General features: G+C 39.6%; 1 protein-coding gene across 1 annotated transcript in view; it reads right to left on the bottom strand.

Moving 5' to 3' along the window:
* TRPM5 (transient receptor potential cation channel subfamily M member 5) overlaps positions 1-13899 on the bottom strand; it is a 41685-nt gene that overhangs the window by 11411 nt on the left and 16375 nt on the right. Inside the window, exons 10-17 of the mRNA XM_050897608.1 lie at positions 12119-12250; positions 10814-10937; positions 8617-8762; positions 7739-7851; positions 5566-5661; positions 2928-3186; positions 1524-1642; positions 859-991 (exon numbers count right to left, since the gene is read on the bottom strand). Coding sequence (XP_050753565.1) covers positions 859-991; positions 1524-1642; positions 2928-3186; positions 5566-5661; positions 7739-7851; positions 8617-8762; positions 10814-10937; positions 12119-12250 — 1122 coding nt within the window. The remainder of the gene's footprint in view (positions 1-858; positions 992-1523; positions 1643-2927; positions 3187-5565; positions 5662-7738; positions 7852-8616; positions 8763-10813; positions 10938-12118; positions 12251-13899) is intronic.

Raw genomic sequence — 13899 nt, 5'->3', positions numbered from 1 at the left:
AAATCCAAATAGCTTGGTAGTTATGTTTATTCAATGTATAGGCTTGTTTAGACTGTAGGGCTTTTACTGAGCTCTGCTGTGAGTCACAAATCAAATATTTGTAGATTGTATAATAGCACTTACAATTAGATGAACTCCTGTTAATCAGTTACCATGAGCTAATTGGCCTAGAGGATTAACATGCCTAAATAAAAAGCTACTTCAACATACCAACGCATACCCAAGCAGAGTAACTGTAGTCCTAATGTCTCATTTCCTGCAGGAGAGTGGTAATAAATAAAAATCTTTTATCAACACCTTCCATCATATGCTTACAAAGTACTAATAAGTTTTCATTGTAACTTGGAGCTACAAATTACAAGTAATAATAACTCCTGTGGGAAACTTGCAACTATCCTTTTTCACAGATTTTTTTTCACACTTCTTGCAAATAACATAATGTATTTCCCCAAGCGGAGCAGAGTCATTCAGTAAATGCCCTGTCCGTCTGTAAATGACCTGTTGTCTGTCTGAGGTCTTTGCTCTGAATGCATATAACTTATGAAGTAGGAGGAATAGCAGTAAGTCAAAGACACTACTCTTCATTTGCCAAGATCTGAGGATGAATGATTAGGTAAGGTACAAGGATTAGTAAATTGGGACCAACTTATTACACTACAGAGCTCTTTGGAAGGATCTATTTCAAACTTATTGCATCTAATACTCATGATAAATAAGGGAATATATGCAAAATGACAAGCCTTAAAAATATGAAAATACAGATAGATTATAAACTGATTTCCTTTGTAAAGAGAAGATTTTCTACTCTCCATTTTTTAGAAAGCACAAGTATTTATGTGAGAGAGAATGCACACTTACCATCCTTTCCACAATTATGATCTTTGGTCCAAGCTGTTTGTGAATTGCAAAAATATGTATAAGTCTAAGTGTAAACACCATAAAATCAATGGCAAGTATTGTACGGCCAGCTTGAAAAGTCGAGTTCAGCATCCTGCAAAACACATGAAATGAAATATCAGATCTCAGCAAGTACTGCTGAGAAGTATTTTCTCAAATATTGCACTCAGTTTCCGGGCATAGCCTAGTGCAAAAGGCAAGTGCTTCAGGGCTGTGGTTGCATAAGCCTGTAAGAGGAGTGTAACATAATGTCTGTACATTGATGAGAAAGAGTCAAAAGATGGAGGGACACTGTATTCTCTGTCTTGGCTTCAATGAGGTTTATTTAAAAAAAAAAAAAAAGAATATTATACCGTGAGTAAAAGTGATTGCCAAAAACAATAACAAAAAAAAGCAGAGCTTTTCTGGACATGTGTTTGAATATACTAATATCTTTTTTTGTGGTCTCTGGAGCAACTTCTATGATTCTACAGAATTTTAGAGGCTTTTATTGTAGAAACATGTCTCAAAGCTTCTAAAAGTAAATGTCACAGCCTGTCCTCATGTGCACATGAGACTCTCCTGTCAGTTGACATACATAGCCCTTGCTACTGATGCTGACCACATCACATGGAACAGATATATACCTACAGGTTACCCCAATTATGAAGAGGAAGATGGTCACCATATCACATTTATTCCAGTTATCCTCCACATACAGTTTAAATTTTTTCATTAAATTTGTGTCTTCATCTGTATAGAAACTCTGAAAAAGAGAAATAATCATTGTTATTGATCTGTTTCCAGTTTCACTATTTCATTGTGAGTTTTACCATAATAGCTGTTTCCTTTTTCTCTTTCTTTGCAAAGAGCAAAAACAAATTCCTAGTGTAATAGGAAAAAAAGCTTGGAAACATAAGCTCAGTTTACTGTCTTAAAACACAAAAGATGGATGAAAAAGAAAAAAATAAAATCTTTTTATTCTTGTGATTTTAGCCTTAAGAATTTTTCAGGCCTGATTTAAGATTTTGTCAGCATTCAGGCTGTTAAACAATACAACAACTTCCAGTCAAAGTTCAGTTTCTAGACATTGCTATCTAAACAGCATGAACAGATTTGGCATTTGTATACTGGAATTGTCAGTGAGTGCACATTTGATTATCTAGGCAAAGAGGTGGGTTTCTTAATTGGGTTTTAGCCTGGCACTCTTCATGTTTTACAGGTTTATAATGCAATGTTCTTTGATCCAAATATTTTCCATGTCCTCCTCTGGTTATGGTCTTGCTGCATAATTTCAAATAAATTGTAACAAACTGGGATCCCCTTCACTGTCCCTATTGCTTAAATAATGAACACCTATTTGTTCTTCCAGAGTAAATGTTTATAACTGCTTTTTTGTGTCTAAAGAGGACAGCTTTATGCACCCACAGTTGGCAACACACTAGCACCATTGTTCAGACAATTTTGGTTGTTGAGCTGAGGACATTCCAAAACCAGTAACTAGGAGAGTAATGGAGAAGGTTTTGTTTGTTTGTTTTTTAAGAAAAGCAAACCAAAAAGAGATCTGCTAATGTTTTGAGTTGAGAAAACACAAATAATCTGAATTCATTTACTTGTTTTTTTTAAACAGTCCCCAGCGGGGAAGAATCTGTTCAAAGGATGTAGAGTTGTCTGCTGTGTTTCCAGGTGTAGCATATAACTTCCAACTTACATGATTTGTGGTGGGGGGACCTAGTTCTGGGGAGTGAAATCAGAGAGATAGATACTTTGCAAAGTGAAGGACACCTGAATCTTAGCAGCCCACTTGGCTTGGCTATGGGTGGAAAAACAGAGGTGGAGCTACAGGTTTATATGGTGGAGGAAGAGCTTGCTCTTGGGGAGAGAGGCAGAATGTTTTAGATGATAGGCTAAGTTCTGTATTGCTCTTCTGCACAAAACTGCACCTGACACTTGAAATCTTCAAGCTTGTACAGTTATACAGATTGTAAATCTATTCAAAATATTGCTTCAAGTTTTACTGTGTTATTACTAAGATGATGTAGGTTACTGACCTGTCGGATTTCTTCCAAGACCAGGGTAAAAACCCAGAAGTAAAGTATAATTTCTTTTGCAGATGGACCCTCAGGTGGAGGTGGTTTAAAGTCCAGTAAAAGGACATAAGTAAATAGAAACAGAAAAGCAAAGTACATTATAACATTTCCCATAAATACAGTTACAGGGGCACTCCAGAATTTTCTCCACCGAGTGAACATGAATGTCACCCATGCTGTGTTTTCAGAAGGGTTCTGCTTTTCCAATTTACCATTTCCTCTGCAAAAGAAAAAGAATATAGGCTTGGTGACAATTTCCTAAAATTAGTTCATGGGAATAGGCTCAGTATTATTCTATATAAAGCTTCTTGTAAGATAGTAACAGGCACATGCTGTGGGTAGCAAGGAGGAAGGCTGTAGAAGTCAGAGCAATCACATTACCATGGCAGAAATATTTCAAGTCAAAAAGGTTTTGGAAAACGAAGTCATACCAGACTAAATGCATTCTTGTTATTTCAGTTTTGTTGTGTTAATTTGATTTGTAACTTCGTTGTGTTCCTGCAGGTAGTACAAACACTGTGCAAATACACAAGGAGAGGGGGAAGTGGGCTAATTGCTCTTCATCATCCTAAATAATAGGAAAGAAAGGCCAATGTAGTTTGTGAGTCAGTTCTTAATTATTTTGGCTCTAAAAATTTCTTGCAGTGTTTGCATGCAGAAGTTCTTGTTGTTGCTGTGACTTTAAGCAATTCCTCTTTTTGACCCAGTCTCAAGTGCTGAATCATACTAAGCATGTGTTTCTTGACTATCCTTGCTGAAGTCTGAGAGAACTAGTGAAGAACACTTTAGTCCTTTACACAACTGTAAGTGCTGGCGTCTTGCCCTTTACGATTAAATTAAATTGCAGAAAAAGTAATATAGAAGCCTTTTAGCAAAAAAAGTTAACCTCATAAATTATTTATTAAGGTAGTCTTTGACTATTGTGGAATTACGCAAGTATTTTGGTAACTGAAGGGAAATTTGACCTGTATCTCTATAGTTGTTTTTGCTGTGTATTGGAACATGTAGTGCTATCTATTGGCAATGGAAATTATCCTGTGCATAAAATGCAAGTTCCCTGTATTTGATAGCAATCTGATCTTAGCGTGAGGTTTTGTTTCCACATAAATTGCTCTCCTGTGTAAGCTAGGGATGTTATTGGATCTTTAATTTTGTGATTCTGACTCTGAGAGGTGTGATCTCTAACAAAGGGTGTGCACACTAGGGTATGTTTTCAATTTCACCTCTCAAAAAATAAACAGTGACTCTTCACTGGTTTTTAATTTCCCCTGACATTCTTGCTAATTATTAAATACATTTGTTACAAGGAAAAGTTTCTCCTCACAGCCAGTCTTTTCTATGTGCCTGATTCTGTACTACCTCTCAATTTATGACATCGTAAGATACATTCCCATGGTAACAGGCTAATATAAACAGATAATTACAGCTTTACTGTAATAGATCTGGTAGGGAGAAAGCCTCTTTGTTAAGATAAATTGCTAAGATAATAGCAATTGGAATGCACAATGTAGTGACCACACCATGCCTCACTCAGGATATGGAAGTGCTTTATGACATTGCTTACAGATAGCTCCCAAGAGGCAGATGCTTTTACACCTGTTTTATAGGTTAGGGAGGGAGAGAGAAGAACTAATGATTTTCTCCAATATACCGGCAGTTAAACGCCAGAGGTAAAAACAGAACCTAATAACTCTGACTTGGTCCAGCACTTCATACTGTGGATGATGCTTCCTCACTACCATTGTTCACATATTTCTGAAGTCCTCTTTAAATCATTGAAAAGCACATGCTTAATACAAGTGGCTATTTAGCACTATTTAGCCATTAAGAGGACTTTGTGCTAATCAAAAGTCTTCCTATCCTGACTTAAGTCCTTGTGGCCGCCCAGGTTTTGGTGATGAGTGTGTGGCAGAGGTATAGGGTGGGATTCAGAAGTTCTGAATCACAGATCTGTGAATGACCACAAGCAACTGACAAAATCTTTGTGCTCAGTTACCTATTTGTGTAATGCTCCCTCTAACTCATAAGTTTGTTGTTGTACTTCAGGTTCCTCAGGGTCCATCTTTTAAAATATAAATGAAAAGCACTGATATGGTGGGAAGCTGACTTAATATAAAATTCCCAGGTACTGATGTTTGCAAGTGCTTCTGTTGCTGCCTTTGTAGGTAAGTATGTAGTGATGCACTCAAATAACGTAAGGTTTTGCTGAGAACCTTCTTTCTGGTCAGCTCAGTAATCTGATAGGGGCATAGTTCCTAAATCCAATGTATATCAGCCATCGCGAGCTGAAGCGAATCTCAGGAAATGCTTTCTGATTCCTCAGGTATTAAGCAGATTCCTCATTCTGTAGAAATTACCTGCTCAGAACAAGTAAAGTTGTGTCTCCTTAAAACTGTGGTATATCCCTGTTTATTTTCTATATTCCTTTTAGAGAGCAACAACAGCAGTAATCAGAGGGCAAAGCACTTTCTGAGGAGTAATGACTTTCTTTGTTCTTTGGCTGCTCCTCAGATCATTAGCTGGTCACTAATCCACAAAAAGTGTCCTGTTCTTTGATTGTTGTCACAAAAGTTATATTAACTAATGGTTTTAAACTTACGTATCTTCTTCCCTGGAAAAAAACAGAGTCCTCTCTGTATCTAAACTCTCCAGCTCTCTGAATGGCTCTGGGTCATTCTTTAATTGTTTTTCCTCACTGTAAGGAAATAAACTCATTAGTTGAAAGATGATGGTTAGCAATTTTTCACTACTAAACTGGCATTCATACAGAACTGCATGTACTTATCTTGGACTTGCTCCACTGAGAAGCTATCAAATAATGCATAATCCTTACCTCTGCAAATTCTGTTTATTGGTAAGGAGAAGGCTGAAGTCACCCACAAGATTCAAAGAAGTGGTAATTGGCATGTGTCCTGGTTTTGGCTGGGACAGAGTTAATTTTCTTCCTAGTAGCTGGTATAATGTTGTGTTTTGGATTTAGTATGAGATAATGTTGATAACACACTGATGTTTTTAGTTGTTGCTAAGTAGTGTTTATACTAAATCAAGGACTTTTCAGCTTCTCATGCCCTGCCAGCAAGAAGGCTCGAGGGGCACAAGAAGCTGGGAGGGGACACAGCCAGGACAGCTGACCCAAACTGGCCAAAGGAATAGTCCATACCATATGACGTCATGTCCAGTATATAAACTGGGGGGAGTTGGCCGGGAAGGGCAGATCACTGCTCAGGGACTAGCTGAGCATCGGTCGGTGAGTGGTGAGCAATTGCATTGTGCATCACTTGTCTTTCTTGGGTTATATTTCACTCTCTTTTAGTTATCTTCCTTTTCATTACTATTATTATTTTTTTTGTTCAATTATTAAACTGTTCTTATCTCAACCCACAGATTTTACTTGGTTTTGATTCTCCTCCCTGTCCCACTGGGGGGCAGGGAGGACTGAGCTAGTGGCTGCGTGGTGCTTAGTTGCTGGCTGGGGTTAAACTACGACAGCATGCTTCACAAAAATGGAGCAGGATGCTCAGTTTCCTCAAATTATTTAGGATTTGAGCAGAGATATACCCCTCAGTCAGTCCTAGAAGACAATACCCCAATGCTCCGTTCCTGGTTACTCTTCGTAGCAATTAAGAGAGGCAATGCCAGAAGCAATAGGGAACATGGTGTCAACTCTTGCATTTCCACGGAAAGGAGGCAAAAAAGGTCCTCAACAGAACAAATTTGGAAAGGCTTACTTTGATTATGAATCATCATTTAAACCTTTCCATGAAAACTTTGCCAAAATTTCACATTAAATTACTTGAATTTGTGAATCTGGCAGCCACTATGACAAAAAGGTCATCTTTAGTGATACTGGCAGAAGGAAAGTCTTAAGTCAGCAGTACCAAACAAGTTTTCCTCTTCCTTTTTAAGCAGTTTAACAGTTTAGAAACATGTATTTCATAATAGCATGTCATTCCATAATGCCAATTCTGATGATTTGTATATGATTCTCACAATATTAGGAAGTTTTTTTAAAGTGTCAGTTCCTGGATTCTTATGACTGCCTGAGCATCTTGGCTGCTTTTTTTTTCTTTTCTGTTTTTTTTTTTAGTTTGGTTTGGGTTTTGTTTTTGTTTTTAAGAAAACCTAAGATTCTAGTCATCTTCACTGTGACAAAAAGCTGAAAAGTACGAACTCCAAAGCTCTGCCTGCAGAAGACTAACAAAGAAATCTCATAAGACATTGAATTTGAAAATCTTAATTGATTTCGTGTCAGTCCTGTGTTTTTAAGCTTGACATATGGTTATCAAGGCTTGTGGCTGATAATACTGCTTTGTGATGGCTGTTTTCCTTGATAAGATACAAGGCTTGTGGCTGATAATACTGCTTTATGATGGCTGTTTTTCTAGATAAGATACTGAGGTTTGAACCAGGCATCTCCAAATCTAGAAATAGATGGTGCAACACCTGGAGATATTCTACACATTACGGTGTAGAATCTGGAGCTGACAGAATTCCAACAGGCTTTTCTGTGGACTGTGCAAAATAGAAGTGATCTATGTGAAACCGTGGCATTGATATTTTAAGTATTAGAACAGGCACTAGCACAGGACACACAAATCACTCAGTCCCATAGAAAACTGATTTGATTAATAGTGGTGTAGTCCTTCTGTTGACACTCTGAGGCGATATTACTGTTTTTATCACTTAGGTGAGAAATTTTTAGTCTGGATATTTTTTATGGCTTATTTTTCATCCCTTACTTATCTCTTGCACCCAAATAGTTATGTTTGTACCTGAATGCTATTAAATTTGTGTAGATTAGGAAAGGACACCAGAATCCACAGATTAACTTCAGGATCTGTGTGCTTGTAGACATGTCTCCCCACCATATTTTTGTCAGGAAGGCCTGAAAGTCAAGAAAACAAGAGATAGCTTTAACATCACAAAAACATACATGCAGATGAAGTGCACCTATGTTCTGTGGCTCCTAAGACAGTGAATGCTCTGGAAACCTCACACCTTCAGAGCAAACAGGCGTTCTGCACGTCCTTCTGCAGATGTTGTTGAGTATGCAAAGACTTATGAAGAGGACAGTGCAAAGAACAGCAAGTCAAGTGGAATTAAGCAACATCTTTAGTACCAAGAAAGTGCAAGTCAGGCACTGGGAGCTAAAAGCACCATCACTCTTAATTTAGCTTTGTGTATGTGGAGAGAACTCAGGTTGTGAGAGCAAAGCTGAATAGTAATTTGATTTAACTTTTATCATTGAGCTCTTCCTTGAATGTGAACAAGGAGTTACCTCACATCTTGGAGCAGCTTCATTATGCCTCAGGCAAATTTAAAGTGCTTTCTTGATGCTCCTCTGTGAGCGAGGAAGGAACAAAAAACACAGGATGGAATAAGGGCTAAACCTCCTCAGTGCGCTGATCTGCGGGCCAACTGGATGAAAGGGAGGGGAAAGGGGGAACTGCGTTGCTTTGTCAAGGATGCGGTATAATGTCCTCTTCATATGGTGCTAGGGAGAAGGAGTCGTCCCCTCTCTGAAGAATGTCTCCTAGGGGAATACATTTCATGGGGTTGTTCAGTTGCTGTGCTATCCTCTTCTGTGTCCAACATCATGCTTAAAGGCCCTGGGGGTAGAGATGGTGAGGGAAGGTTCTGTAAAACTTACCTGGACACCGTCATGTGCAAAGAAAGACTTTGCATCCGCTTCTGTAGCCAGCTGAAGGCAGGTGGTTTTGCTCCAGTACTGATTTTTCCTCACCAATAGAGCAAACGCTCTCTCCTTGCTGTTGTGGTAGCATTCACTAAACAGTTCTGCCAAATGAAGGAAACATAGACAAACAGATCTTGTAACTTAAAAGAAAAAATAAAAAAATGAATGTAAGGCAAGAGAGTGATGTGTGTAGGGCGCAGCACGGTGGCAGCAAATCCTGAGCACTCCCAGATGCTCCTTGCTGCACCAGAGACTTCTGCAAGGCTGAAGTAGTCGAAACGACCCTGCGAGAGCTAAGAGGAGGTGGGAGGGAGACAGGAATGATGCTGGACACAAGAATAACTTGCTGTGGCTTTATGCATGTGTGTACATGTGTTGGCGCAGAGGGCAGATGAAATAGATTTGCCTTGGTGAAAAAAAATCACTGTAATTTTAAAATTCCCACTATTTGCAGAAAGGTATTGAGTAAATCTCTCAGTACTTCCCTCTCACCTCTTCCTATCTGCATGCTCCCTTCTCAGCCTGGGGCCTCTAGCAAGTTTGGGTTTTGCTTTTTTTCCTATTGTTGTTTGACCTGAGGAGAAATTTTTCTTTCTCAGTTCTTCTACAGACAGCATAAGAAACTTCTTGGAAACATGTCAGTATTTGTTATAGTCCCTCGTCTGTAGCTGCCTCATGTGGACCTTTAAGCAATATCAAGCAAAACTGTCTCTTGGGTGATCCTCTTCTTACACTTTGAAGGATGAGTTGCCACACTGCCTCTGTTCTCCTGAATAGACTAAACAAAAGGAGCAACTCAGCTTTGGCTTGTAGCCAACAAATCCTTGGTTTTAAGACATAGCTATTTGACATAAAATAATACTAGACTTGGTAGAGTGTTGTGGTGTAGTTCTGTTTCCACAGAAGCTGGTCCTGGAGCTCAGAAACTAGGATAAACAGTTCAAAAAGTCAAGGTTTTCTCATTAGACAAGATCTGACTTCTTGTGTCTGTTTCATTCTGCTGATTCATTTGATTATCCCAGTACCTTTTCTAGGCCAGCCTACACCTTGTTGTTACACTGTGAGGGCTGGGGAAAAGATCAAGTTCACTTAAAATAAGCTGATATACAGACTTCTTTTGCAGTTGATATGGTATTTATCATTCTTAAAGAATGTTCACTCTACTTAATATTGACAGTGTTATCTGGGCCAGAAATTAAAACTGAGGATCTCATCTAATACTTACCAGAGCCAAGGAACAGACTTCTGTGTATTGGATTAGGCCCTGTAATTCCATGACTAAATTACTTGAGCCCTGTGATTATATGAGAACCTGAGTTTTATTTTTTGTAAATAATAATGGCCCTGTGAGAAGAGGGGAAAATGTGATCTGTGTGTAAATAATGTAGCATGTCTGCATGAGCCTTCATCTGCTTGATGTACTAGCTCTAAGGCGAGAGAAAGAGCCCCTGCGTTTCCACACGTGGCATGCTTTAAAGCGTTCTGTTCACAGCAGTGCTACCTTCAGGTACGGATTAGATTGAAGTCAGATCAGCAGAGAAGCTTGTGTGCAGACATCTGTTTCTAAACCAGGCAAAGGGAAGAGGGCTTGGCATTCCAGCATTGCAGATGCCTGAATGGTTACTGCTGTAGGGAGGGGCGACTTGTCCACTGCGAAACCAGTCTGAGCCTCGCTGCAGTTTTGCAGTGCAGTTAGCCCTCTTCTGGGTGAGGTAATCTCGAATTATTTTTAGCAGCAGAGACAAACCTTAAAACTTGTTGCTCTAGTGGCCCTTACAGAGCAAACTCGATATTGCAGGAAAACCAGGCTGCTGTGAGCCTGGAAGTGTTTTGGTTATTCTATCTTCCCCATCACTGTAACGCACCTTGTACTAAGATCAGACACTTAAAATACCAACATGCAGCAGGACAGTAATTTCTTCCATGCATCCCAGGGGCCAGCCTTGGAACACCGATTTTTCCAAAATGATTGGTTTTTAAGTCCTTCTTCTGTGGTATTTGAATGTTTGGGACTGCCTGTTCTGCAAGGCTATTAAATTATTCATGACAGTTGACCTTTTACAGCTGAAACAGTATTGTTTCCACTTGCTTGCCTTCCAATGGCAGTTACTTCTTAAATTTTTGATGCTGTTAAAAAGGTGCTGTTACTTACCAACAGCGAGCTGCTCATACTTGGCCTCTTTCATTATACGTGCTACTTCAGTCTCCGTCTCCAGGCGCGACATCTCTTTAAGGATCTTGCAGGCTGCCAGAGCTGAAGCTACACCCTCCTGACCCTGTAGAATTGAAAGGGGTGCTGCTGTTACCATACACTGGAGGGCATTTCTGAACCGGGGAGAGTTCACTAAGGAACACATCTAACAAAAAACCCAAATGAACAAACAAACAAAATTCATGCATGTCTCCCCTTCGAAGAATCTTCCCTCAAATGCAGACTTGAAAGTCTAAAACGTTGATCGAAATTACGGTTTTGCTGATATTTGAGAATTGAAAACCACATATTGGTAGTTCTTGTGCCTTATAAGGCTGGAGTCTTTTGGGGCTGATTGACCTTAGAGGGGCCTGATTTGGGGTAGCAGTCAAAGACTGCAAAGGAGAAGAACGCATTATGGAAATAGAGCAAAACAGTCTCACAGTGCCAAGATACCTCGAACAGGGCTGTGCTGAGACTCTGCATAAGGATGTATGAGAAAGGAGGGAGCACAGCTGGCAGAGGCGCAACAGTGGCACACAGCAGAGAAACGTGCCTTCTGGCAATAGGGCTCCACAAACACAAGGCCCTGCAAGGTGCAGATGTGTCTGCATGCACACGCACACACACTCACTAGCTGAAGAACTGTGCTGCGGTTTGTCCCTCCCCATGACTTCCCCCGTGCCAGATGCAGCGGTCTGGAAGCTCAGGGATGGAGCCTGATAGCTGTGTCTGGCTCTGTGGGGGAGGGAAGCTATGGCATTGCACTCCAGATGCACGAGACAGGGCCTCGGTTGTGGAGGATTGTAAAACAGGAGCCAATTATGCCAGCTTGAAGCTCAGCCTTTGAGAGCCTGATGCTGTTGTTCCCTACGCATACAGCACGTAAGCTAAAGATGCTCAATTGCACCATCTTCCCTCTCGATCGCCTCGCTAGAACCTGAACAATTCACCTATTGTAGAAGGAACAAAACCTGAGACTGAGAGTGGTGAGTCATCAGCAGCAAGGAAGAGGAGGGCCAACTCTGCAGCTGAAGTTAATCAGCAGTGTGTCAGGCTGTGCTGATTGACACCTGCTGCTCTGCTCTGCCCTCCCTCTCTGTCAGGCCCTCTAGCCCCTGAGATGAAAGGCCCTATAAATGCCACATCTCGTATTTTAGAAACAAACTTATCTGTCATCTGAGCTGCAAGGCTGAGCAAAAAACCATCTCATACACTTGAAATATGCCAATATTTCACCTGAAGCAGCTACAGCTCAAAGCTTACCATAGCCCAGAAATAGTTTGCCATCTTGTGCCGGTTTTGAAGTACTGCCCATACAAACAAATCCCTCCAAGGATTTTCGCTTTTCTGGTTCATATCCAAGGGCCCAGGTAATCGCTTTGTATTCATTTTATCCTGAAATATGGTTTGTAGAAATTAAAACCTGCTTTGCAGTCTCATTCCATGCAAACAACATGATCCGAGCTGCTCTTGGCCTTGCCAGCTACTTCATACTCTTTTGATTTTTCTTTTTCTTTTCTGTAGGACTGAGAGGTAATTAGTTTATTCTGTACCGAATCAAAGGACCCTTGTGTCCGCAATATAACTCAATATGTGTGAGAATGTTCTGGATGAAACCGTGACTCCATTGAAATCAAAGGTAAAGCTCTCTTTGACTTTATTAAGGCCAGGGTTTCACCACTGGTGTGTAATATCATACAAGACAAACCTGTGATTAACTAATCTGAGCTTGCCTTCAGTTATATTGGATTTTGCTCAACTGCCACAGAGGACATGGCTTCAGAGGAAAGGGAACAAAAGGCATTTTATTTCAAGAGAAATAAATCTTGCCAAGGCCCTGTACAGGACAAGAATAGAGTATGTCAATACCCTCTTTTTAGTCTTTCCTTTGAGAAACTTCTCCCTCATGCAGGGAGTATTTTAAGTAGAACTCTGCTTATTCCTTTAGCATTCAATAAAAAACTCTCCAGAGGAAGTATGGCAACTTAGGTCAAGTTCTGAGTTTTAAGTATATTTTAAAACTGCCTTTATATCTATTGGTTAGTTTGAAGCAGCCAGAGTGGATTTTTTTTTTTAATAAAACAAGTTTTTGTAAGGATATATTTTTTAATCACTTTAACTATGGGATTCTGTTCAAATTTATTTTAATGGCATTTTTTGGGGGTGTTGGTGTTTTTTTTTTCTTCAGTTTGTAGTGAGCTATTTAATCAACTGGATTGCATTGAAAACCTTGCAGGAGACAAAGATATCCCAAAAGCCTCATCAGTCTTTGTAACCACTAGTTCCTAACTTGAAATAAGACACACAGTTTAGCAGCAGTGACACTGGTATCCCAGTACAGTGATACTCTTTCTGTTGCCAATGGTAATGGGATTGAGCCACTGGTGGCAGCCATGGGAAGAAGCTTTTAAAGGAAAAAAGCTAGTAGGTAGTGTGATCTGGTATCTGAATTGGGCCTTATTTACAGCACTTGGCTTTAGCTCACTTACTGCCAAATCCTGCAAAGGTAAGTCTGGAGTCTGCTTAATGACTTCAAAGGTATTGCCCCAAATTGTCTGTCCTTGTGAACAAAGAAATCCTGACTAGATTCAAACTTAGCTTTTCATACTACTAATTACTTTAGCTAGGCTTTATCAAAGCAAAAGTGATTGAAGCTCTTGAGTGAGAATTTATCTTTATTTTTTTAATTTATTTTTTAGTTTAAACAGTTTAAAGATGAAACTAGAACTTGGCAAATATCAAAAGGTTTATTGTTTAGTTTGTGTAAAACTCTGCTCTTAATGAAATTTCTCTATACCTCTCTGTTTTGAAATCATGCGTCCAAACTTATTTCCAATGCTCTTGCAAGAACTTTGGTACTTATGAGTTTCAATGTTAAATACACTGTCAAAATGCAAAAACGATGATATATCTATTGTACAGTCGTGGACAGTGCACTATAGACATTCCACAGTGGTACCTATCACATGTTATCCTTGTCATGTGTTGGCCAGGGTGCTTGCCAGGGCCACTTCACGCAATTGTTCTTATTTCTTGCTGTGTGT

The sequence above is a fragment of the Gymnogyps californianus genome, chromosome 5 (assembly GCF_018139145.2).
Source record: "Gymnogyps californianus isolate 813 chromosome 5, ASM1813914v2, whole genome shotgun sequence".
Classification (NCBI taxonomy): domain Eukaryota; kingdom Metazoa; phylum Chordata; class Aves; order Accipitriformes; family Cathartidae; genus Gymnogyps; species Gymnogyps californianus.
Note: the sequence above shows the minus strand (reverse complement) of the source record. Positions and strands in the feature narration are given on the sequence as shown.